Source organism: Trachinotus anak, unplaced genomic scaffold (assembly GCF_046630095.1).
Source record: "Trachinotus anak isolate AG129_WGS33_773 ecotype Australia unplaced genomic scaffold, CSIRO_AGI_Tana_v1 ptg000005l, whole genome shotgun sequence".
Lineage (NCBI taxonomy): Eukaryota > Metazoa > Chordata > Actinopteri > Carangiformes > Carangidae > Trachinotus > Trachinotus anak.
The window spans coordinates 1944578-1971786 of NW_027273856.1; the positions used below are offsets into that span (position 1 = coordinate 1944578).

Sequence of the window (27209 nt, forward strand, 5' to 3'; positions counted from 1 at the left end):
TGTCTCTTGTTAAAAAACAAAGAGGCTGACAGCATTAACTTGAGTTACTTCAGATTATCAATAGTCAGATGTTTTGTGACTACTATCCATTGTGCTAAATCAGCTGATTTGGTTGCTATGTCTTTGCCACTGACGTCATAGTAACAAGGTTTCGTCCATAAAACTTGTCTTTTAGTCATATATTAACTGAGAGGAATAATAACAGCTTGTATGTCTGAATCTATCATGAAGATAAAAAAAAAATCCATAAAGCAGTATTTTTGGCATTTTAGGGAATAAGCATATTCTGTTTTGTATTTACTATTTACTAGATAACAAGATTGTTCCCACTCTCACATTTAAATATAAGGCTATAGCCAGCAGCTGTTAGCTTAGTTTAGCCTACACACTGGAAATGGGGAAAACAGCTTTGTCTGTACAAGATTTTCAAGAGTTTCTATCAATCTGAAGTGTTGAAAATATAAATTGTGGTTTGTTGAAAAGACAAGTTGTGGCTTTGTGAGGGTTTATGTACCAGACTATGTCTAGGCCGGGAGCAGTCACTTCTACCAGCTCAGCTTACTGGCTGCTTGCTCCAACTTCATATTTACCAGACAGAGATGAGAGTGGTATCAATGTTCTCATTTAACTCTTGACAAAGAAGTGAATAAGCATAATCCCCAAAATGTCAAACTATCCGTTTAACCACTAAGACTTAAACTCCTTCATGTAATGTCACTCATGTTTCCCTCTCAAGGACCAAAATGCCTCTAAGTGAGAGTGCTGTCATACCCACAAGCCCAGAAGACTATTCATTCTTTTGTGAAGTGATTGAGTTTGATTGCCTCTCTGCTTCCATAAATCTCTACTGGAGGTATCACCACTGGGCTTTCCTTGCCAACCAGTCCCAAGTTTTTCCACTAGAACATACTTGTGGCCACCGTCAAGCTGGGGTTTGGTGAATGAACACATGACGAGTGTTGATCAGGTGGGACAGGGGTTTGGCCGCTGACCCTTCTGTCATTTTGAAGAATTAAGTGAGGGAGCTTTTTGAAGTTTGATAAAATAACCTTGATGATGTCATGAGTTTAACTGAAAGCCTTCATCACAAACTGGGGGCTTTAAGAGGACTTACAGGTACTGTTGAGCTGCAGTGTGTGGATCCAGAATTTTTGTAGCATGACCTAGCATGAAGTTATTTCAGCTTCTGCTGCTTCGATATTGAACACTAGCTGCAGTATACTCACACAATAGTCACCTGAATTTTAAAGTTTAAGCAAATCACATTTTGACGTACTTACTTAAATAAAAAAAACACAAAATATTCTTGTGTCTTATTTGAGTGATGGAAAAGACTGCATGAAATCATATTTTGGATTAATTTCAGTATTTTGTACCTCTGCAACAAGCCTGCCGGCATTGTAATGTAATAGTAAATCAAAAAAGTTGGTGACTGTACAGTACACAAGGGCTGTCGCAATAGCTGACCCATTTGTTTGAAATGCATGCATGAGTACATGCAGCTGATCAGTACACATCATCATCATGAAGTGCACTCTGAAGCCCCAGCTCTTCAAATTAGATCTGTCAATATTTTTGCCTATCAAATGAGATGCAATCCAGATTGTCAGCTCTTTTTCAACAATGGCCCCCGGTGCATACGCAAGCCTCCCCTCCACACCGCCGCACTGGCCGCTCCTGATCTGGCAACATTTCCTGCATAAAAGTGATGACTGGTCACTGGTCATGTGGGTTGTGGTGTGGAAGAAGGGGGTTTGGAGGGGTGATGGAGGCAGTTGTTTTGATTTGTCTGAAATCTGTGCTCTGACAAAAACAACAGAAATTTCCATGCTGGCCCTGCCCCCCACCCGGCCCACCCTCGCTTTGACCCAGCAGCTAAATCCAAGCCTTTGTGTCCCACATAGTTGTATGGATTTGTCAGCAATGGGGCAGGGGCAGTGGGGGATAGACAGGGTGATGATAACCAAGCAAGTTTTTCCGGTGAAGAGGGAAAGACAATTGACTGAAGCAATGTAGTGAATTAGCTCTATTGAACAAGTAATTTTGACTGTATTAAACTGCAAAAGGTTTTAGGTGCTGTAGATAAGGAAAGCAGTGAAATTGGAGAGTCCCAAGATAAGAGACTTTTCTAAGAGACTTGCGCTCCGGATTACATGTTCAAAGCCTCATATTAACAACCCCCCCACCACCACAAGTCTGCACAAAGAGGCTTGGACAGACCACCTGCCCCTTAGGAAAATGTGGTCAGCAAAACAAACAGGGCACAGGCACCAATGGGATGCTCAGATAGTAAATAGTGAATCAATGAGGCTCTTAAAAAGGCTGAGTAAATGTATCGCAAAAGACAAACAGTCTGTCTCACAGTTACAACAGAAAAGCAAGACTGTTCAAAGGTAACATGGGGGAGGCCGTTTCGGCTAAAAACAGAGGGTGGATGGGAATAATCATTTTAGCAGTAGCAGCTCTAAAGAGATTAATGAATTGATAATCCACAGGCAGGACTGATCACTAAGTGCTGGAGCTGATTGGGTATGAGCACACAGTGTGAAAGTGAGACCCTGCTTTCTCTGGTGGTCCATGTAAATATATAGTGCAGCCAGAAATACTCAGCTATTAAGTCCAAACACCCCAGAAACCCTGTAGTAATTGGCAAATTTCAGGACACTATCTAACAAGACTATTCTTCTAGTCTTCTAACTAGTCTTTTAAAAAGAGTCTCCAACCATGCTCGAGGCTTTGTGAGGCTTTAAACACTAACACCAGCACACTGACATGCTGATGTTTGGCAGGTATGGTGTTTACCACGTTCACAATCTTAGTTTAGCTTGTTGGGTTCATCCTCTAAGGATCATGAGTGCCTGTACAAAATTGAATGGCAATGCATCCAGTGGTTGTTGAGACCTTTCAGTCAACCGACACTGCCATCCTCAGAGCCATGTTAATGGCATGACTAAAAACTATGTTTGACCTCCCAGAAGAAACTACAGAAGACATAATCTCTCTGTCATGTCTTCTATAGTTTAACTAGGGTAGCTGCAGTTAGCAGATAGAGCATTTCAATTACAAGTGTGACAGCGTTCTCCTACTCCACAGAACAGAACATTTCACGTCAACCTTTTACGTTTGGCTGAAAGCTGTTAAGCTACATTGAGTATTAAAGCAGAATACATTATCTTAAATAGATTTCTCTGCTAGGGTCATGAGCTTAGCTGAAGTAAAAATCCAATCAATCTTTTCCTTTTGTGACCTTACAGCATTTAACCATTGCAGGACAATGCAACGGAAGGGCAGACAGGACAAAAGAGTTGTATTGATCTGTACGCTCCATACCTCATTTCACATGACTAAAAGCAGGAGGGACAACATGTGCAGTGTGTCCTCATGACCTTTGGTAGCTGAATATGGTGTTTAATATTTCATGGCTTTACATCCATGAGATGCAACCGCAAAGCAACGATCAGACCGGTACACTGTAAGAGTAGAGGATTGATTGGTGTAGTTGATTTTGTGTGAAGGTTTCAAGGTTCAAGCAAACAACAACCTGACGCTGCAGCATATTTTCTTTGCTTGTTATCTGTCATTGAGAAGTCTGATGTGGCGGAGGACAGCATTGATACTGGATGCGTGCTGCATTATAAGGTTAATCCTTGTCAACAGCCACACAGATGGGCTGACCTGCTGGGCTGCAGGGATGAGTTTTTGGCGGGGGAAGAAGTTGAAAATCATCACTGCCTGTCTGGTTACGACAAGTAGGAGGGAGGAATGAGTGAGCTTGAGCAAAAACCCGACAACTGAAAAAAAAAAAAAAAAAGTTGAAAAATGTTTCATGCTCTGATGTCATTAGGAAGGCGAAAGCAGAGCTGTAATCCTATTTTAATCGCAGTGGATTTATTAAACAGGAGCAGCAGGTTTAAATCTCAGCAGATTACACAGAAGGCCCAAGGAGATGTTGGGGGGGGGGGGCTTGCATAATCAAGTGCACTTAAGGTGATATGGTTCATCTTTGACTAGTCAGGACTGAGTGAGAGGGATGGGACATGAGCATCAGAGGTATCCGCAAAATGTAAAGGGTAAAGTCGCTTCAGATTCAAACCATCATGAATTTATTGATAATTTGTTGGATTAAGATCTAAATTTACCATTACATCGAGATGTGTTCTTAATAATCTTAATAATGACTTTTGACAAGATTAAGACAGAGTGCCTGCAGATGTGCCTGCACTAATTATTTGGATGTGAGTGTATGTGCCTCAGTGTCCCTTGGAGTTGGTGCAAATCTCCTTGGCACCCTTTGTAAGAAACCTCTCATGAAGAACGGGTTAATCCCAGGCCATGTCACATCTGGACTTAATCAAAACAATCCCTTAACATGTAGGCTAGAACAAGATTCAACCTGTAGAGGTCACCAGTAAAGAAGAGTTTCCAATCAAAAAAAAATTAAAAATTGACATTTTGTGTGAGTGGGTATAAGGGCTGTTCAGGTTTGTATTTATAAGTTACAAACTGACACAAAAAAAAAAAAATGTCAGTGCTTTAAGCTGTCAACACCAGAAATGTTAAACAATAAATAAGACTGGTGGGTTGCAGGTATGGTGATGATTTGTGAAGACTTGTGAGGAAACTCATTAGGTACCACCATGATCTGTGGAACTCCCTACAAGTGGCTTCTTCATAAATTTAGGGGTATCATTTGTTAGTTTAAATATGAAACAACACTCAGGTGTCCTGAATAATCTCTAAAACACTGTGCAAAAAAGAATTAACTTCTTATTGTGAGAGCAAAACCAAATCCAACCCATAAGGTTTTCTGACTAAGATAAGCATAAAACCAGACAGTTAGTTTCATGCCATTAAAACGGATGTGTAATGTGCCAACACACTGTACAGAGCCTTGTGTTGTCACTGAACTTTGCCTTTGCCAAATGCTTCATCTAAAAGGATGCCAAGCTCACCATCTGTTGGCTGAGCTTGGCAAATGTCTGTTTGTGACACAGCACCTCTTTGATTGGGTGACATTTTTAGCTATTTCGCTTTCATGTTTAGAGATTCAGTGTGTAGGCTGCAGATTCTAGTAACTGGATATTGTTTGTCAGCATGGACCTTTTTTATATAAACAGATGCATTCTATGTAGATTCATAGGAATTATTATTATTATTTTTTTACACTTTTAAGATGACTACTGGTAAATTATGGATAATTTTCTGGGGGGGGGGCACAGCTAGGGTGATTCTGTGATATTGGAAAATGAAAATATTGAAAAGTCAATTTATTAATTCATTCATTTTTGCAATAATTCAGAAGGATTTAGAGAAATGCTAAAAATATTTTTGTTGTTCTACATCATATTTGGTGAAACATAAATATGGAAATATCGCTACATTTCTCATCTACATGATTACTTGCTAACATTTGACCATGATTTTTGTTTAAGGAATCGTATCAAAGTAAATGGAATTACAGTACAGTCCTCACTGAAAATGACTGTGCCATAGCCAAGACAGTTTTCTTGTGGAACATAAAACAACTCCTTTGTCCTGTATAGAAACAAACAAACTAACAAACAAACAAAAAAACTCACATAATTGTCACATTAGTAATATGTAAGATTTGTCAAACTATGTCAGTTAAAGGGATTTAGCTGAAAGTATGTATGTGTGTGCACATGTGTAACTACCAGACAGCTCAAAGCTCTCTTCTAAGTTAAAAAAATAAAATTAAAATAAAAGACAGAGAATTATGTTTACAGTTACAGATATTTGGCCATGTGCATTAAAGGTCTGTTTAATGTAACTTAGTTTGACATTTGTGCTGTGGTCTAAAGGTTGATAACAGAATTCATACTCACTTTGCCAACCTGTGGCCTGTCAGCGATATACAAGTAACAAATACACCACTGCTGCCATCTACTGGACAACTTATTTATTGTTTTAAAAGTGCATATGTTTCAGTAGGGAGTCACTGCTACTGGTCCTTGCTTGTAGAAATGGGTGGGACTCAGTTGAGGACGAGGCGGCTTAAACTCTCAGCAGGCCTTTTTCCTGTCAAATATTTTGACTTGTCAGGCAGGAAAAACACAGGTGCAACTAATTATATAAATTATAGCTTTGATCCATTTAGTCTTGCCGAGGCATTACAGTAGGACAGCAAGTACAACAGAACCCTGGAACTTATAAATGTAAATGCAAGGTGGCCTTTGTTAACATAACTGATTGCATCTGTGCTTTTCCTGCTGGGACATGTCTAAATGCACTGTGAACGGGGCCTATACTGAAATTAAATGCTCCTGCAGACAGGCTCTCAGTCTAGGATGTCTCTTGGGAAATTTCTGAGACTCCTTGTATTTAAAGAGACACAGCTTGTAATAGTGATTGGCTTTGGTGGATACTGCACTTGTGTCTATTTGGTCACCTGTTTTCTTCTGGTTTCTCCCAGAACTTTAGATAGATTTATCATTGCATAAACAGCTACATATCAAGTTCTCAGTTGGATGCATTCATTATTTGAATAAGATATGGTGAGATTTTTTTTTTTCTTAAGATTTTCACTGACGGGTCACCAGAAAAATGCTGTGACAAACAGCATTTGGTGGATATACATCATGTCTAACTTTAGATTCAATAGGGCATCCATTCATCTCATAAAAGTGTCCATCTCAAAGGTACATTTATACAAATGAGGTTAAATGACCAAGTGCCATTCATGGGACATCAAGGACTTGTAATGATCTGCCTGTGGATGTTTTGTCCTGTTTGTATAAAACACAGGCAACGATAGGTGGTCAGTTTATTTTTTTGTTTTTGGTTGTTCCAACGCTCAAGTTGTAGAAACTGATGTTGCTTATATAAATGAAAATATAAATCTCTGACAGAGAAAAATACCAGAAGATTGTGGTAGAAAAACCAAAGATTTTTTTTTATTCTTTAAGAAAAAAAAAAAGAGTGGTTAAAAGAGTAACATGTGGTTAAGGTCCAATTGGCATTTTAATTTTTTATCATTTTCAAAACAGTTGAATCACAGTGGATGTGACTGGGCCTTGACTTGATCTTGATCTTGACTGTAATAAACACACGACATTTTAAATGAAGTGAAATTGTATTTTGGAAAATTTTGAAGTAGTTTCATTTCATGTTGGACATATTTAGGCTACTATATTTTCATTTTTTTCTCAAAGAGATTATGGTAATTCTTGATTAGGTATGCGCCATCTTATTCAGTTTTATTTTTTTGTTAATCAGTGGTCTTAGTTTAATTTGTTGAAATCCTGGCAAGGAAATTCTCAGTTCAACATAAAAGGAAGTTTATGGCCTTGGTGATTTAAAGAGCATTTCATGAATGTGACCATAACATACCGCATAGATAATAGCTTGTCCTTACCACAGCATCGGTGTGTAGTAGATCCAAACACCAGCAGGGGCAGAGTAGGCAGGAGCCGGCATGGAGGAACTTTAACCTTTGTCATCCGCCTGGCTCCTTCCTCTTCCGGTTACGGCGACAGCAGGTATGGCGGCTCCTGCTTTCCTCCGATACATTATGGTTTAATAATCCACTACAATCCTATGTTGTAAAAGCAAATGTGGCAAATTTAAAGCAAAGTAACTACTAATAACAACTATTTACGTCCACTGATGTGATAATTTGAGTGGTTGGTGGGTTTTGTGGGACATTTTTTACATGCCGTCCCCTGGTCCCTAAAAGGCCGGGGTCTAAATGCTGAACTGACGGGTAAAATGGCCGCAGCTTACAACTACGTTGATAGTTGGTGTTTTCCAATTTAGTTAAGTTGTAGAAAATGTTTCTCCTAAGTAAAGACGGTCTGTCAACTGAATTCGGCCAATGTTTTGATTAGTTACACTGAAGCTAGTCAGTGTCGCCAACATGGGTAGCATGGCTATCAGAGTTAGCATCCTAGCATCATGTTGTAAATTAATAAAGTCTTTCGTCTTTTTGCAGCTTCAAGATGGTGCAGCGCCTGACTTACCGTCGTAGGTTGTCCTACAACACCGCCTCCAACAAAACCAGACTGTAAGTGAGCTTTCTTCAGCGACTGACATACTGCCACCAGGCTGGAAGCATCACTGCAAGTTTTAAGTCTCGCCCAGGTGTGTAATCATCACATTATATGGTGTTTCCCGCCCTGTCCCGCAGGTCCCGGACGCCTGGTAACCGTATCGTGTACCTGTACACCAAGAAGGTTGGCAAAGCCCCCAAGTCAGCATGTGGCATCTGCCCAGGAAGACTGCGTGGAGTAAGTACAGTTGTTGTGTTTTGATGAAGGGCCCTTACTTTGCCCAGTGTGGTGTATATGTGAGGCCTCTATAGCGTTGGTGCATGTTTTTGATGTCTGTGTGGCTCTTCTGTGTTCTGTTTAAATATTGGCATCTGTAAGAAACACTGGCTCCTGCTTGAATTTCTGCTCCAGTCTCTACCCAGTCCCTGTAATTTATCTGGAAAGATGTTATTCATTGTCAGCAAAATGTAAAATAGATGTATCAGTATTAACTAAAAATATACAAGGGCTGTTAGTCTTTTTCACATGGCGCCTGATTCGTCGCCATTTAGCTTTTATTTGCATGAGTTTAACCCTCCAAACGACATTAAAGACAAAAGCCTCCACATGTGTAGAAGGATTCTGTGTGGTGTCTAATGATGCTCTGTTGATAAGGATTAAGATATAGTTATTAATCCCACAGTGGGGAACTTTGCACTGCATCTTTTCAGTTTTTTTTTTGTGCTGCTATGGGACTCAAAGCAGCCCAAGTAATCTTAAGATGCTACTTCATGCTTTGCTAATATCGTGGCCATTTGTGATCTATCATTGTAGAGAATGATGATAATGCCAGTTGTAATGCTAGTTCACATGTTCTTGATAGAAACAGTCATTTTGCCAGGACTGTCAAGAGTTTTTGTAAACTCAAGTTATGTATACCTACTAAATGTGAGTATATAAGAGGAATTTGTTTGGATATTGGTATTTAAAGGTACACAAGAGATGCAACATTAATTGCAAAAAGTAAATCTAGGGGCTGAAGGAACCCAGATGTGGTATTTTGCACTCTTGTCAAAAACTAGCATATGAAAAACTCTTTGCTCTAAAGGAAGGTCTGAGGCCAGAATTGAAGATTAGTGGAGAACTGTTAATTAATCTAATGAACAAGTTCTCACACCTCAAAATGAAGTTTTATTATCTTGTAGTATTTGTGCATAAGCCTTGCCTTGTCCAATCAGAATATAGGGAGAATGAGAAATTAAAGTCCATTTTGAAAAACCCTAAGTTGCACGGTAGATTTTTATACCTGAACGCAAAAATGCCACCAAAGTAAGACATTTCAAATTTTCACTTAAAAAAAATGTTCAGTGTGTATATGCACCAACATAAGTTTATCGGTGTGGTGCAACGGAAGTTACATCCTTAATTGTATGAAATGTCATATGGATGTTACATCGTTGCCATGGTTGTATAAAAAAAAAACTGGTGCATATTTTTGGCCTGCCTCCTTTCAGTGGCAGGGCAGCATGCTTAAATCTACATTCTCCAGGATGCTTCCACAGATTATTACTATGTGATCACTGCACACAAGCACAGAGTAGCATGTTAGAAATATGTCAGTTCTCCTTCATATTGAGGAGCCTGCAATCCAAGTTTGTTTGTTTTTTTTCTGTCTTTTTACAGTATGCATAGCAGACTATCAAATTGCTTGACTGGTGGGAACATTTGTGGAACAACATTTCTCTGTTCTCATCATGGCTGTGTTCTTTGATTTACAGATTAGGGCTGTTAGACCTCAGGTTCTGATGAGGCTCTCCAAGACCAAGAAGCACGTCAGCAGGGCCTACGGAGGCTCCATGTGCGCCAAGTGTGTGCGTGACAGGTAAGAAGCATTTCCCTTCATCTCCTGACCCTCGCTGAGAAATTCAAATAATGCTAATGTTTTCCTTGACGAAAGTGAGAAGAAGAGTTATTTTAATTTCAAATTAAAAAGACAGAAGAGGGAATAAAATTGAGTCATGGATGATGTTGATGCAAGTTTTGAATGGCTAATGCACTTTGTCTAAATTGTCTTTTGCTTTTATTCTCAGGATCAAGCGTGCTTTCTTGATTGAGGAGCAGAAGATCGTCGTCAAGGTGCTCAAGGCACAGGCACAGAGCCAGAAATCTAAGTAAAATGTGTATTTGTATTGCCACAATAAAAAATGACAAACAAATACATTTCCTGCTGTGATTTGTGATGCCTTGGCGTACATGACTGGGGGAGGGACAGAAAGTCCTGCACAACATAAATTGGGATTATTGCAGATATGTTGAACAAATGCCAAAACTACAAGTTGGTAGGTAGGTTTGTAACAAAATGATCATCTCACTCTTTGAATTCAGCTGTACATTAGGGCAAACACAATATAGCTTTTGAATCGCATTAAATTCATAAAGGATTGCTACCATTAGCTTTTTTTTTTGTAATGGGGACTTCTAAAGTGTGGTTCTTTGATGCACCATCCTATAACACATAATTTTATGCAGTGATTTGCAATAGGATAAACTACTCACTGAAACTCAGCAGCCTGGGGAGAACACAACATGAAGGCAGGATAAATGTTATAAATGTCAGATGTTCATTAAGCAGCTGAAGATCAGAGGCTGCTTTAACTTTACAGACAAATAATAGGCCTATCTGCAGTGAAATGAGACATTTACATCCATTACACTGGACTGAGTCAAAATTCATGAAACTGGGTAAAACTGGGAGCATAACAATGTGGTGGTCATAAAAAACTGCAGTGCCATAATGAAAAGAAAGTGAAGACTGAAGTTACAAGGTAACCGAGGTCACTTAATTATCTCAGTGAAGGAGTTTATGTTTCCACCCATGTGTGTGTTTGTCAGCAGCAGTACGCAAAAAGTACAGGACCGGTTTGCGCCGAGCTGGGTGGAGGAATGGGAATTATCAATTATCAATCTATCTAATGTTTATTTTTAAGCCATGGGGTTTTAATCTTTGTAAAAGTTTTTCAAAGCGCAGAAAAGTTTTTTTTTTCTCTGAGTGACGTCACTCTATCCGCGGTCGTGCTGTGTCTCGGGAACGAGGATGGTTGCTAGGTTACTGCTAGCGTCGTCAGGATGAGAACAAGATATTGTACATTTTTGGAGAAGCCCAATTTTTATTTTACTTTTATTTTTAGAAATAAAAGGCAAAGGCAAGTGTGAGCAAATGTGTAACTGTGCCCTGAGATAAATCAGAACGGTTCACAATTTATAGTCATGAGGTTTTTTTTTTTCTGTGGCATCTAAAGTGTTTGAAGCGCTGGTTGAAACTGAGAAGTGAACATAACTTGATGGAGAGCATTCATTTAAATCCACAAACTGCAACTGATTATTCTCGTTGGTATACTCTGAAGGTTCCCACCCGGTAACGTTCCCCCGGAAACGTTTGGGGAACGTTCCGCGGCGAACGTTCAGCGAAGGTTCCCCGGGAACGTTTGGGGAACGTTCCGCGGCGAACGTTAGGGGAACGTTCCGCGAATGTTCCCCAGGGAACGTTTGGGGAACGTTCCGCGGCGAACGTTCAGCGAAGGTTCCCCGGGAACGTTTGAGGAACGTTCCGCGAAGGTTCCCCCGGGAACGCTCAGCGAACGTCCGCGATGTAAAAAGCAGCTTTTACTTTTATTATACATTACATGTTATAATACATCCATGTAATACATCCAGGCTTAATAGTCGTGATTACTGTCTCTTTAATATTGCGTCAGGTTCGACCATACCAAGTCTCAGGACCGAAACTGAAAATTAAAACATTAACTTTAAAGTTAGGCTAAATATGAGAGAAATAGTTTGCTTTAAATGGAACTCCAAATTAAAATCTTTAAATAAAAATGTTTGAATAAAACCGTTTGTAGAACTGGTACGTTAGGGGGGAAAAAAACAAACAAAAAAAAACAAAAACATGTACTTCCGGGACACGTCAACGAAGTCGCTGCGCAGACGGATCTCAGCCAGCGGCTGCAGCTGTACGGGGTTGATAGGAAAAAGATTCCTCAAACCATGGAGACTTTATATAGCATACCATTTTCTGTGCTTGAATGTCCAAATATAAAGCTGAAGAAACCGTCATGGCTGCATATGCCGTCGGCTATGACTGTGTATGCGGTCGTGATTGTGTCCTACTTTCTCATCACAGGAGGTAAATGAATCTGCTAAGCTAACGTGTCAGACGGCTAGCTGGTCTATGAGCAAAATTTAGCAGTATATCATTTAATGCCAGTGCTCTTTTATGTGCTGTTGAAATAATGTCACATACTGTATATTGTGGTTGTGTTTGCAAATGAGCTTGCACGTAAATGTAGGAGAGGGGAGGCTAACTTTTCGGCTAAGCTAGTAGCAGACACTAACTGAAATCATCTTTGCTTGATACGCAAAAGTGAATATTGTCTATAAGTTTTAGTTAAGATCAATTCCCTAAGCAGGTTTAGTAGTTCTGTTGTGTTAAAACATTTTCATTCAGTGAACTCCCGGGGAGTGCAGTTGGAAGTTGTGTTGTAGTTTATTTGTTCATACACTAATTATTTTGTTTACACTTTAGGTATCATCTACGATGTTATTGTAGAGCCACCAAGTGTTGGTTCAATGACTGATGAGCATGGACACCAGCGGCCAGTTGCCTTTCTGGCATACAGGTATGACAATCATGACACCATGGGATTAAGCAAGCTAAAATATCAACATGCTTAAACTGTAGAAGTGATAAAGCAACATGGGATGTACAAGAAAAGCATAGGTCATGCAGCCTCATTTGTTTTCCAGGGTAAATGGTCAGTACATTATGGAAGGACTGGCCTCCAGTTTCCTCTTCACAATGGGAGGTCTTGGCTTTATAATCCTGGACCGCTCTAACGCACCAAACATCCCCAAGCTCAACCGCTTCCTGTTGCTCTTCATCGGTTTTGTCAGCGTCCTCCTCAGCTTCTTCATGGCCAGAGTCTTCATGCGCATGAAGCTGCCGTAAGTCTGAACATAAAATCTTTGTCATTCAGTTACCACTTTGTCTTAGAAAATTGTCACTGTGTTTACATTTGTCTTCTGTCTTTTCAGAGGATACCTCATGGGCTAAAGACACAGACAGCACACTTGAACAGAATTGGACGGACAGATGAGATTATATGGGTGCCCATCTGGATTTCATACAAAATTATGGTAAAATTATAATCAACAACCAGTAATGACTGAAAGCACTGGCCTTGAAGAAATTAAACCCGGTTGCACTGACAGTCTCAAACTGGTTGTGTCCATTAGTATTCAATGACTATCTTTCCTCCTCTTCTCTCCAGTGTTCCAAACAAATTAGTGCAACAGGTGCTTTGTCTCTTTAGCAGACCGTGGCACATGGACCCCTGGTACTGGCACATCATCATTACCAATTTTCTCATGTTTTTCCTTGACAAAACCAGGAAAACCATGCAAAAAGTCAGCTTTTAGCAGTATACTCAACCTGGACTTTGTATGTAATTTTCTCTTCAGTGAGAGAAGCTACAAGTACTTTGCAGCCGGTGAGATATGTCTTGGACACCGGAGAAGAAAAAGGAAAGGAAGTTATTGGACACTGTTGGGATGGAGCCATTACTTTGATATCACAATTAGCACTGTGTGAATCATGTAAGGGGGGGGGGGTGTATGTTTTTGTTAAGAAGCCTGTTGAACCTGCCACAGTTTTTGTATGAGGTTGTGAAATAAATCTTCCTTTTCAGAGCTCTTTGTAGTCATATGTATATTTATCAGCATTCATTTCTACTGCAGGTCATACATGTAACAAGAACAAAACTGGGCAAAGAGTACCACGACCCCAGCTGTTGTTGGGGATATAGTTAATCTGTTCTATGGCCTCTGCATTTGCAATATCGGAAATGTGGATTCCACACAAGCAATGTATTTTGCTGTCCAGGAGGTGGTGTCGTTGATCCACCAAGTCCACCAACAAGACAACATTGGATATTAATGAGAGCCTCAGAATCTCAGTTATTCATGGTTCTCTGTCCTGAGTACAAAAGTTAGTGGGTTCTTATGAGTATTGTGTTTTAAGTTTGAGCCAGGGATTTTAGGGTTGTTCAAAGTTCACATTAGAAATTATTTGGCTTTTCTAGTCTGCAGATTTGATTTTAAATTATCGTCCACTGAACAGTGGTTCAGCTCAGTACTGCATGTAGTACACACCATTACATATAATGTAAGATACTAAATCTGCTAAAATACCATCTGGTGACAAAAGGTAATGGGACATGGCACCTCTTAAACCTGCATTCTCAAGGAGGGAGGGAATGATAAGTCTTAGTTTTCCAGCTGTGTTGAGATGCACATAAAAAACAATATAAAATAGCTCAATACCATAATAAGATAAGGCTCTGGGAATTATTATTATGGTCAGTTTCCAGATAATGTTACAAATCATCCAAGGCACTTTTACATACTGCTTGAAAGGAAGACATTACTCATTCCTTCTGTAAAGTTCCTCCCACTCATGACAGTGCGATGGTTCCTGAGGGCCAAACAGACCAGTATGAGAAAAAATAAGTCTGTATGTTTACGTCCAAATATGGCCACTAAACCCTCATTAAAGCAAAAAGGAAATCCCAGTGGTTGTGCACCTGCGTTCTGCCATTCAAGTAGACATGGGAAATGCAGTTTATAGCTGTACACCCAAATACTTTTCAGCAGGAGTGCCACAAACACAACTTATCACAAAAACTGAGGGTTAAGCAATGCAGAAAGCTAACAGGAAATTGAAGTGAGTGAATAGCATCATATAGATGTAGTAATATAGAAAAAGAAATATTACACAGCCATCAGTGAAGCCATTATAAAGTGTAGTATCTGCAGGCCTCAAATACATTAAGTCCATTGATGCATGCAAGTCCATAACATTCCTTTCAAAGTACACATTTAAATCCACAGACTGTATGGAGCCGAAATAGCATATACATTTAATTTTTGTTTGACAAAGTCTAATACTACTGCTATTCATCATTACTGAGGCTGTGCCACAGGTGCACTTCTCTTCTGCAGTGGAAAATAATCATTAATTCAACATATTGCTATCAGAGGCTCTTGAGATTGTCTCCAGGGTATTCCATTTCCTTTATTCTTCCTTTATTTTTCATGTAAGAACAAACCCTCAATGAAAAAAAAGGAAAATAACCTGGGAGACAAAATTATCCAAATAAAATATTGGGTGTTTTGGGATGTTTTCAGCTTTGCTCTGGGCTGCCTGCTCGCATGGTGGGGTGGCATTTCCTCCCCACTGTATGTGTTGAGTGCCTCTTGTCAGCTCCTCTCCACATCATGGACAATAGCCTGAGACTTTAGCCAACTCTGAGTCTCCTGAGACTGAGGAACTCCTTCATCTTTTAGGAACCCTAAAGATGAACTGTATCACATTTATTTTTCTCTGGGCAGCAGGGAAGGGGCCTGTTTCTGTCTGAGCACTAACATACAAGTAATAAACTCAGCTTTGGGACCCACGTCCAATCCCTGTTAATAAAGAACATGGGAACTTTGGTAAATAATCGCAGACTTGTCAAACAATGTCCATGTTTGGTTGAGGCAGACAGAATAAGACATGCCGTAGGCCTATACTCAGAATGGCCAGTTTTCACTTTCAAGTTTGTTCCACATGCACTTGATTCAAGCTGATCCTCAGGGTTAAAGCTCCCCTTTGGATCAATGAAGTATAACATACAGTATTTTATTGAATACAGTGAGATTGATTCACCACTAAAAGTGTAATGTATATACAGGGATTCCAGACTTTTAAAAACAGCAATCAGTGTTGAGACACATTGAGACACCACCATGTGTTTTATATACATATACACATTTTGATTTATTAAAATCACGATTCCCTGATAATCATAGACAAGTGAATGTTGGCAAAAACCAAAATAAAAATACATACAAATACACGTCACATAGCATGATAATTTCCACAATTAAGGTTTTTGCACTAAAGTAAAACTATATTAGACGTGCTATGCTCAATAGATGGCTTCATTCCTTTGTGTAATTAAAAATAACACCAGAGGAGACATTGCAATCTCATAGACATACGGTACATTATTATTATTATAATCATCATCATCATCATCATTAACTGCTAAGGCACTTTTTTGTGTTACCTCCAAAATTTATGATGTCTGTTATCAGTTCTTTAACTATGTAATTGTTCAGTTCACAAGAAGCTTTATGTCTTGAGGCGTTTGGTTTGTTGAGGAACTCCTTGACTGCTTCCTCTGCTGTGTGTTAAACCACTGTGATACTGGTGTCCATTTTCATCAGTCGGCACCTTGAGATACAATCGTGAACAGATAAAGTTGAAATTAAAATCAATGACGCTGAAAAATGTGGAAAATTTTGAGAGCTCCTTTGAATGTTTTGTAGAAAAACACCACTTATGTTCTGTCTGCAAAGATGTGATAACACATGATGTTTTGATCGAAAAAAAAAAGCGTAGGCAACCTTTGGGACAGGAAAGAAAGAGAATGTTTCGACACTTACTTTTCTTTTACTGCATTCATTCTCTGGATTCACTGTGTTGGACAACTTCAAGCCTAATGCTTCCTCAAGTTCTGCAAACAGACACAATAACATGACTGAGATCTCTTTCAGTTACAGTAGGCTACGATTACACACCTCAATCTTTTGAAATAATGCACATGCCAGAAAGATGACGAAATGTTCAGCAGCACCAGCCTAGACAACACCACACAGAAAAAAAAAAAAAAAAAAAACGAACGGGAAAATGATAAGTACCCGTGAGAATGTGGTCGATTTTCTCCACCACCAGGTCAGCGTCTTCCGTAGTGAAGCACATGGGGGGTTTAAATTTGAGCACATTGCGATGAGGCCCGTCAGCACTAAGAAGGATGTACTGTTCCTTCAGCCTGGAACAAAATATGAATTATTTTGCATTCTGTAGCTATTTGCAAGTTTAAATAAGGTAGCCGAGTAACCTTAAATGCCTTTTCCCAGCAGATGTTGTGTCATAGCAGGAAAAGCACAGGTGGAGCTAATAACACGAAGGATGGGTCTGTTCTGTCCAGCGAGCCATGACAGCACAGCAGCGGGCACGCCAGAGCGGATGCAGCCTTAATAAGTGCTACTGATTCCACCTGTGCTTTTCCTGCTGTAACAAAATATCTTGTGAAAAAAAGTTTAATTTGGAACATTAATTTTTTTGAGTTGATACTGACATTGTCAGACATTGATAAATCAGCGTTACCCGTCACACTAAGATGGGAGTTGTGTTCCTACAGAATTCCATAAAATCTTGAGGTAATTAGTTTTTTTTTAATAATGTATAAATGCATAATGCAAGAGACTGCAGGCATTACACGGTTGTGATTTCATGAAAATCAGACCAGAAGAACTGATCAATTAGTAATTCAATTCAATTCAATTCAATTTTATTTGTATAGCGCCAAATCATAATATACATTATCTCAAGGCACTTTACAGGGTAAGGTCAAGACCTTACTTTGTTACAGAATAAACCCAACAGTTCCCACAAAGAGCAAGCGTTTAATTATAAAGTTCAACTCGGATTGTTTGAGGTCATGATAATAATTACAAATGACATAATACGCAGCACATCGATTTCAAAGGCTGCATATGAAATGGCTTGTGTAAATGAAATATCACAAGCCATTACATATTATATATATATATATATATATATATATATATATATATATATATATATATATATATATATATATATATATATATATGAGCTCTCACTCTCATATATCACACTGTAAACTGCATGTGATGCAGTTTTTACTATCTCTGGGCTGATAAGCTGTCTGTGAGAGATGAGATTAGTGTTCTTCAAAGCTATCGTAAGGAACACTGGTGGAACTTTGTGTTTGGGATGTCGTCTGTTTGTAGCAAAAGATAACAGGAAGTATAATTCAAGTTTTCACCACAGAGGACAGAGGATGATTCTGAGCAAAAGCCTCTTTTTGGTGAAAACGAGATACAATCATGATATAATTGTGAACAGATCAAGTTGAAATTAAAATCGATGAAGCTGAAAAATTTGGAAATGGGTCAAATAAAAAGCGTAGGCTAACTTTGGGACAGGGAAGAAAGTGTGTTTTGATGTGCAGTAAAGTGACAGTTTTTGGTGAAAATGCTGCATAATGTGGTATTTTGGGTCACTAGTATGACATCCAACTTTAATCTGAGCTCTTTCTCACACTTACACTTACTTATATATGACTTCTTGAGCCTCTGCTGTAGCAGGAGTGAGCTTCAACCTGTCCTTCACGAGCTCCAACCCAACAAAGAGGCCACAACCCCTGCATGATGTGACAACATTTGGTTTAGTGATTTCTGCACCACAAAAAAATCCTAGTCTGGGAAATGATACACTTGCACAGGAAGTCATCTGACATCAGGATAAATCATCTGGAACATGATGAGTCTTTTATGTTAAAATCCACCACTCTATCAATGTAATATTTACCTTTACAAAAGTGACAGGTTTCACGATTGTTAAGTTAAAATCGCAGCTGTGAGTCCAAGGTAAATATGTTGCAGAAGCGTCCACAATGTTTAACTGACAATCACTGGGGAGTGCAGTGCAATGCCTCACAGGAGGAGCAGCTGAAGCCAGAAATACTGTCAAGTTACTGAATTACATGTCGGCCCACGGTGTACAGGAACATGACTTACAAATATTCCGGTATTAAAAACTGTTCAGAAAAAATCAGCAGTGTTCTGGATCAGCGTTACAGGACATGCGACATGCATCAGCTGTTGCTCATGCTGTACCTGAGTGCGTGTGAGTCTGCATCTTTACCTACCTGATATCTCCGACCAGTGGATGCCTCTCTTTCTGCTTCTCCAGCAGATTGGTCAGGTATCGCCCCACACGCAGTGCATTACCCTGGAGATCCTCTTTCACAATCACGTCCAGCACGGCCAGCCCGATGGCACACGACACTGGGTTACCGCCAAACTGAGAAATTTAAAACCCCACACAGAGAGGAAAGATTACACCAAGGTTAGGGTCACACCTCTGAGGAAATCTGCTGCTGGAAGACCAGGAGATTATATATACTGAGAACAGCCCCAAAAAGCAGTTTGATATATTAAATATATCTCAAACATCCATTATCATAGAGTCAGCGCAGGGTTTTTTGTGTTGAACTGATAAAAGACAAATAATTCCTCCAACACATTCAACTCAACTACCGTATTTTGTGTGACTGGAAAAGATCCTGACTGCAACATCATTCAATATGACAAGAGAGAAGTCTTATTTTTTTATTTCACAGGAAATAACTGTAATCTGGGGCTGTCAATGAAAAAAAATCTGGCTTGAACAGAATGTTTTTTTCTGCATAATGTGGAGCACAGATGTGTCGATACGCTTTGCAAATATGGACTGGAACGCTACGTCAAGGATGAGGTCAGGTCAGTGCCATTTCTGGTCACCTTGGGACAGACAGCAAAGATCATATAATGTGTCCTCTGTAGTCTGCCTTTTGTTTGCCAATAAAATAATAAGATTCTCTTAAATAATTAAAAAAAAAAAAACTTATAGATTCTAGTTTAGTACTCTTACTGTATTGAAATACTCCATTCCAGATGACATGAAGGCCTCTGCCACCTCTCTGGTCGTCACCACACATGACAAGGGGTGACCGTTGCCAATGGGCTTCCCCATAGTGACAATGTCAGGCACAAAGTCCTCTCCCTGAAGCTGGAAGGCCCAGAAGTTGGTGCCAACACGGCCAAAGCCCACTTGGACCTCATCGGCGATGAAAACGCCCCCTGCCTTACGGACATGTCTGTGGAGGAGCAGAAAAGTATTCACGTACCCAGTCTGGTAAACACTATAATCATAAAAAAAAATGTACAAGTCTGTCTATACTGAAGCAATGGCAACGGCCATCTTATCTTACTTTGAATACATTAATCATCAAATGCATTCTGGTGCTGCTAGAATTGGTCTTTTTGAGTGTGACTTCTGTTCATTTCTTCAGGGATTTTTTGTTCTATGTAAAATCATGCACATGTTTAACACACTTAGCAGTCAGTTAATCCATTCAGAATGACATCTGTCCAGAATTTGTGTTTGCAAGCTGATTCTGAACTGTGAAAAAAACAAAAAAAAAACAAAAACAAAAAAAAAAACACAGGGCACTAATTATGAACATGACTGAATCTCTGCAGTCTGTTGGGTACGTACTCTGCTACTTGCTGGAAGTAGCCCACGGGGGGAATGACCTGCCCACCACAACTCTGCAATGACTCAGCAATAAAAGCAGCAATCTGTGTGAGAGAAAAACACATCAGGTCTATCAATCTGAAGCCAGACTGATAAACTGGAGAAGAGGAGGAGTCCTGGCATCTTTGACTTGTGCAACTGTAGGTCACTGTGGTGAAAAATGAACATTTCTTGGCAGTGCATTCACTTGGCAGTACACAGTTATATATTTTATAAGATCAGCAGGGTGCAATATATAATAACATACATGTATCTCTCCATGTGTTACTGTACTCCTTTTTTAAATGTTGATTTCCTCCTGTAGAAGCATATCTGCACAAACATCCATCACAAACTGCTTCCTGTATTCTGCATAATTTCTGGGCTGACAACACGTCCCTCTCACCGCTGGATGCATGGACATACCCTCAGGTTGTGCTTTTAAACATTGGATTTAAGGCCGACAAGTTTGCACACAGAGAGTCCCCTACACATGTTCTTGTGATCTGGGGTTTGACCCTAAAAGCCACAGTCCTTTGCCTGAACCTGAGAATTGTGAGAAAAAATGAAAGAGGAGAGAAAAGGGGGGGAAAGGGAAAGGTGGAAAATGAAATGAGCACCTGTAATTGAAATTTTAAAAAAAAATGGGGGTACGAGGAAACTACCATTTAAAATCTTTAAATCAAGTTTTTTTTTTCTTGGCTGAAAAGCACTTTAAGGACCACACCACAGTTTGGGGATATTAATCGAATCAACACAAACTGTGTTATGGTAGAAATCTCAATCCTATGCACACACTAACACATTAGCATACCAGTTTTATAACAGTGTATAAGACTTTTTGTTATCCAGGGTCTCTTCCTAGGAAAGAAAATGAATGACCCTTAAAAATCAAATGTTAAACACATTCCTGAGGTTAATGCTGAAACATTAGGTTGACATCTGAAAACACAACATTATTAGACTATTAGACACAAACTGTACCTTGCCTCCTTTCTCATGGACTTTGTCTATTATATCTTTGACTTCATCTGCATATGCTGTTGCAGGATCAGGATGGTCTGCCCTGTATTTGCCTCTGTACACATCTGGGCTCGGAGCCTGTTCAGGAGACAAGAAGTTGAGATGATTACGAAAGCTGATTCACAGACCAAGGCTGCATCCTAATTCTATAGTGTGCAGTGCATTCCCAATGAAAAATAACATAAAAAACATTATTAATATTTAACAGCAGTTTTGATGCACTCAAAAATGCAATGCATGAGCTAATCGCAGCTGGAATGGAACAACAAAATAAGTCATTAGAATTAGAATTTGTTCCATTTCAAAATTTCATATTTGCTGTGGCTTTACACAGTATGATAAAGTAAAGTTCAATTCTCGCTAAATGTACATCCTTGGTAATACTTTATATTTTTCATGCTCATTTTGATTTGAACATGCAAAACTTTCCCAAAAACAGGATAAAAATGAGTTTGTAGAGACTTGTAGAGTGTTCTACGAAATTAAACAATCTTTGATCTGACACGCAAAATGTTACCAGCCTTTTGGACCTCACTGTATTTGATTGTTCTCACGTGCTTTTCGATGAAATGAATCGAGTATGAATGTAACAGAACTCATAAGTGAGCTGTCCGCCGCATGTTGAAACATTTGGCCACACCTGTCCACCCAGGGTTGTGAACATCTGGAGATTTATGTGAACAGATACAGCTGTTTTGTATGAGAGCGAGAAATGTATATATTTCTTTTTGTGAAGGGCTGAGCAGAGACCTCAGTGAGCAACATCTTAACCACAGCTTGATTCCTTAGTGTCTACAATCATGAATAAAATATGCACACTGGCGAACTGCCCCGCCTCTGGCATGTAACACTAGAGCTGGGTATTCCTCAGGTTGCCATGTCAAACTACACCAATGATATGAAGGAACTGGGTCGAATTCACAGAATCACACATACAATGCAGTGAAGGCTTTTTTGGCTTCTCCTGACACAGGTTTTTGTTCATTCCAGAGTTTCATCAGAGTTTCTTTCTCAAATGACCTTTTGAAATATTTTTAGGAGGAAAAATTAGTCCAATAATTTACTATTGTACTTACAAAAAATTGAGGGACGTGTGAGCCAGAGTTTTAAAAACAAAAAAGGTCAAAATCAGTGAATCAGAGGCAGAGATGTCCTGACTTTTAGCTCCTAGTATGAGTCAAACTTCAGAAACCCTGAATTCAACAATTCCCATAATACGTCTCAATTGCATCCTTTACTCAAGCTTTCCTGTTGGCTAAATGCTCTAAAATTACGAACTCTACGCTCCCATACATAGCCCACGTTTTATGAACTGTAATGCTACGGATTCAACAAAGGTGATGGAAAAGTAGAGCAAGAATCCAGGTCATTGTTGATTCTTTGGCAGCACGTAGGAGCACATTTGGTGTGCATCCAGGACATAAACATCTTGTTCTATCTCATTCATAAGTTACTGTTTAGGTAGAACTGCACAGACTGTGCAGGTTGTTGTGTGCTTTACATTTTTTAACAAAAAAATTTTTTTTTTGACATGCTCCTTTCCACACCACTGTAGGATTAGGCTGGTTAATAATAACCTGCCTTTCTGGTGTCTCGCCATTCCTATCTCTGTCCTCTGTGATTAAGAAAGTGCTTTCATGTGGAAGCTAAAACCTTTCCCTCTGACACCAACAGTAAAATGCCTCCCTCCAAAAGCACTTTGGTTACCTCTAGCCCTGTTGAACCTGTCGTTAGAAAAGCACTTGTATTTCATGCCTCTGTCTCTCCATTTGTATCCACACAGACACTCTTGTGTCCACGTGCGTGCAAGGTGTGAAGACTCAGTAGCCTGCCAAAGGCCAGTAGAGCAAGTTGAGTCATGGTGTTTTAATAGTGTGCAGACGGGCAGACAGGGAGAGAAAAAGCACTCACCACATGGACAAATGGATTCTGCTCAGCATCTGACAGCTGGTGGAACTTATAGGGACTGATGTCAATGAGCGATGAGACGTGGCCGTGGTACGCACTGCAAACAAAGAAAAGACAGGTCATGCACCACACCAGTGAGTCCTCTCAATTACAGTAACATGCAGACTATTAAAAATACTACTAAAACATGGATACATGGTGACACAGCTACAACTGTAACATAGAAAACCACTTTCAGGACCTTCACCTCTCATTTTCATTTATACACTTTCATTTTGCTTGTCTGGCACGGCACCAGGTGTTTTTGAACAACGACCGGTCTGCAGCACTTACTTCTCCAACGTGATGACGTCTTTGTGGCCACTGTACTGCCATGCTAGTCGCAGGGCCAGGTCGTTGGCCTCAGAGCTGAAGTTCAAAGGAGCAAGGGTTATTCTGAGTTACTCAGTCACCACAAAACACACAGGTGAAGCCGTGGATATCACTTGTACGTCAGACACAGTTTCATGTTTTACTTTATAAAGGCACATGAGTTAACACCTATTGATTAATACTGAGTTAAAAGCTTATTTATTCAAGATTACATTTCTGCAATTTCAGGCCTTGTTCACTTTATTCTCAAAATATGCCAATCTCTGTGGACTCTACAGGAGCTGAGGGTATCCAAACTTCAGCTGATTAATATTAAAATGATTAAAATGTTCTGCTCTTTTTGTCCCAATTGTGTATTATTGTATCATAACTTGTAATTTAAAGTGCAAAGTCTACTTCTGGTATATTAAGTACCAGTTTTGCACATTGAAAATTGAATCACATTGCAAAACACTGTAACTGGCAACTTGCGTGTGAAAGCATCATATACATCCCATTTGCCAGGGCACATTGGTAAAGGGTTGGTTTAGCTTTCAAACTGTTTGAGCGGGGGTTAGAAATGACTCACTTGTTTGTCCCAGCTGATACTTTTTCCTACGCTACAAGGCCAAATGTATGATGGCATACAAACATTACACCAGTATGTGTTTGTTTAATATGTCACCCCAAACTGTGGGCATTACTATACTGCTTTAACAGCTTCCACTCTTCTGGTGAGGCTTTCCACAAGATTTTGGAAGTGCTGGTGCACTTTTGTACCGTTGTACAGATCTTGTGAAAACCTTTGCTTTGTGTTGTCAGGTTTATAACTTCTATCAAAGCATTTATTTCCCTGTGACTGATAAATACTGTCTGGTATTGAGTGTATATGGGTCATTATGAATAACATTATTACCCTAGACCAGATAATTCCTGTTCACACTGCAGAACTGCAGCAAGTGGTGTCAATAAGTAACCACGCCAGACTGGACTGGTTGGATGACTGGACGTCTGTGTCAAAATGAAGAATGCTGAACATGCATTACATTATGTTACAGTTCTTTTGTTTGGAGGTCTAGAGACGAACTGATGTGGGACGTTCAGGGATGCCTGCCAAGGTTCCTCATTTTGCCTCCATATCAGACTTTAAAATCCATATGAGCAGAAGACTGCAACAGCTGTATTTTCTATCTTTAAATGTCACTTGTTTTTCCTTGACCACAGTAAGCCTGACAGCCATACATGTTTGGACTATACCCCTTTATCTTACAACCTATTGTGCTTCAGAGCAACCTTAATTGCTCCTCTTGTGGGTAGTCCTCATGTGGAGAGTCCACCTCAGGCTACAGTTCAGCAGATATGAGACGTGAATCAAAAGGCTAATTAGCCTCCAGTTACTCTTTCACTATCTTTACTGTGCCCTCACAAACCCTCACTGATCCACACCCAAAAAAAAAAACAAGTCTGGTGAAACTTCCTTCATGTTGTTTTTGTTGTTTGAGCGGTGCCACAAAATGCAGACCTACCCGGAGTTGACAAAGTAGCACACTGACAGCTTATCAGGCAGTGTGGCCTGCAGCCTCTGGGCATAGAGCACTAGGTTGTCATGCAAGAAACGTGAGTTGGTGTTAAGTTGTTCCATCTGCTGAGCTCCTGCCTTCACCACATCAGGGTGACAGTGGCCCACTGAGGAAGGAAGAAAGGATGCACACAGGATTAGAACTGGTCCTCATGGTCCAGACAAAAAAAAAAAAAAGGGTCATTATATATTCTGACTTTAATTTGAGGTTAAAAGAAAATATACCATGATAACAGATATTAAAGGCACATAACTGGAGGCCATATGCTAAAATCAAACTGGGTGACCTGGTGGCATTCTGTTTTACTCTGCTGCCTCTGTCTGCAGGACATGCAGCTTTAGTCATTCTAAATTAGGTGCACATTATATGACAGCTTTGTCATGCAGATCTATTTGTCAAATCATTCTGGTGGAAACCAGTCCTCCACACCTCTAGATTCGACATTTGAATGGCAGTGCACCTACATGGAAAAGAAAACGAGTCTCTCATGTTCTGAAGTTTTTACAGTTTTGGTGGAGGTGAAGAAACCCGATGTGCTGCATATTTCATGTGTGTTAGTGTGCATACATATGTGTGTTTACCATGAGCCACATTGTTGATGCAGTCCAGGTAGCGCTGCCCTTTTTCATCATACATGTACTGGCCTTTGGCTTGCACAATCTTGATAGGGTCATGGCTGAAGAAAATCTTACAGGAAGGCCTGAGGAGCCAAAATGAATACTGGCATTTGTACAAAGTGTGCCCTTCTCGTTGCATTGGGGTAATAAAACCATAAATAAATATAATATATATAATCACATACAGGACAATGCAAAAAAAAATGATAAAAATAATGTCAAAGTATGTCAAGTAAAAACGAGTGAATTAGCTGCTTAGCTACAGATATATTTACTAATAAAAAAACAAACACAGTGTAAATAATATTTGGTTTGTTGTCTGTACAAAAAGTTCAAACTATTCGATGACTCGAAGAGACGTTCACACAGCTGCAGGACCGGCATCTGTTTCCAGGCTCCAGCAGCTCACAGGCTTGCGGAGACGCCACGATCCGAAGCCCTCAGCCGCGACGCGGCAGCGCACTTACCCGACGTGCCTCTTCCTCAGGGCGAGCGTCCTCCTCTTCTCCAGACTCTCCACGGACATGCTGCTGTCCCGCGGCAGGTCCACGCGAGCCGCAGGGGCGCGAGCAGGAGCGAGGCGCCTTTATAGTCGCGCGCGCTCTCGAGACGCACGCACGCACGCACACACACACATACACACACACACACACACACACACACACACTTGTACTTCTATCTTTGTGAGGACACTCATTGACATAATGCATTCCCTAGCCCCTTACCCTAACCTTAACCATCACACCTGAGTGCCTAACCCCAACCCTGACCCAAACCTTAACCTAAACCTAATTCTAACCAGAACTCTAAAACCAAGTCTTAACCCTCAAAATGCGATTTGAAGGGGTCTCAAAAAGTGAGGACCGGCCAAAAAGTGAGGACCGGCCAAAATGTCCTCACTTTCCTAAAATGTCCCCACTTTGTTAGTTAAATACTTTTTTTTGGTTCTTACTATGTAGCAAGTACAAGTGCACACACACGCTCCTGCAGTGCTCTCCTGCTGTGACAGCGTGCAGGTGGCTCGAGGACAGTCACGTGTGGCTGCAGGTCGCTTCAACATCTGTCCTGCAGCTGTTTGTGAACTTTGACAGTTGAGGTCCATTCACTCCGGCGGCGGCTCGTAGCACCAGGACTTTACTTCAGTCTTTCCGTCTCATGCTCCTCTCGTTTTCAGGGGCAGATACTGTTCCTCTTACTTCACACACCACCTGTACTCTCCCGCATTTATTTGACAGAAAATTTGACAAACTATTATATAGCCAAATAAATAAACAGTACAGTACTATATAGCTAAAAAGGTAATAAGGTGGCTATATAGTTAAAATCAGCTGCAATACTAAAATGCTGCATAGATGTTAATGCATTAATAAGAATAATCCAATCATATAACATAACATTGACAGAGGTAATTTTTCTGCATCAAGTACTTTTATTCATGCTGATAATTTTACTTACAACTCAAGTCGCATTCTAA

At 39.9% G+C, this 27209-nt stretch overlaps 3 protein-coding genes across 3 annotated transcripts; 2 read left to right on the top strand and 1 right to left on the bottom strand.

Moving 5' to 3' along the window:
- The first annotated feature begins 7430 nt into the window (after positions 1-7430).
- rpl34 (ribosomal protein L34) lies at positions 7431-10208 on the top strand. The gene is made up of 5 exons (XM_071477649.1): positions 7431-7499; positions 7952-8023; positions 8147-8246; positions 9767-9870; positions 10079-10208. The coding sequence occupies exons 2-5, from the start codon at positions 7959-7961 to the stop codon at positions 10161-10163; spliced, it is 354 nt and encodes a 117-aa protein (XP_071333750.1). The 5' UTR covers positions 7431-7499; positions 7952-7958; the 3' UTR covers positions 10164-10208.
- A 1738-nt stretch (positions 10209-11946) lies between these two features.
- ostc (oligosaccharyltransferase complex subunit) lies at positions 11947-13737 on the top strand. Its single transcript, XM_071477648.1, has 4 exons — positions 11947-12174; positions 12574-12667; positions 12795-12992; positions 13083-13737. Exons 1-4 carry the CDS (start codon positions 12036-12038, stop codon positions 13099-13101), a joined length of 450 nt encoding a protein of 149 aa, XP_071333749.1. The 5' UTR covers positions 11947-12035; the 3' UTR covers positions 13102-13737.
- Positions 13738-15820: 2083 nt separating this feature from the next.
- etnppl (ethanolamine-phosphate phospho-lyase) lies at positions 15821-26396 on the bottom strand. Its single transcript, XM_071477647.1, has 13 exons — positions 26203-26396; positions 25700-25818; positions 25065-25224; positions 23521-23595; positions 23191-23284; positions 21241-21357; positions 20239-20321; positions 19612-19837; positions 18848-19002; positions 18251-18340; positions 16791-16921; positions 16536-16606; positions 15821-16323 (listed from the first exon to the last, which is right to left on the bottom strand). The coding sequence occupies exons 1-13, from the start codon at positions 26259-26261 to the stop codon at positions 16222-16224; spliced, it is 1482 nt and encodes a 493-aa protein (XP_071333748.1). The 5' UTR covers positions 26262-26396; the 3' UTR covers positions 15821-16221.
- Positions 26397-27209: the final 813 nt, after the last annotated feature.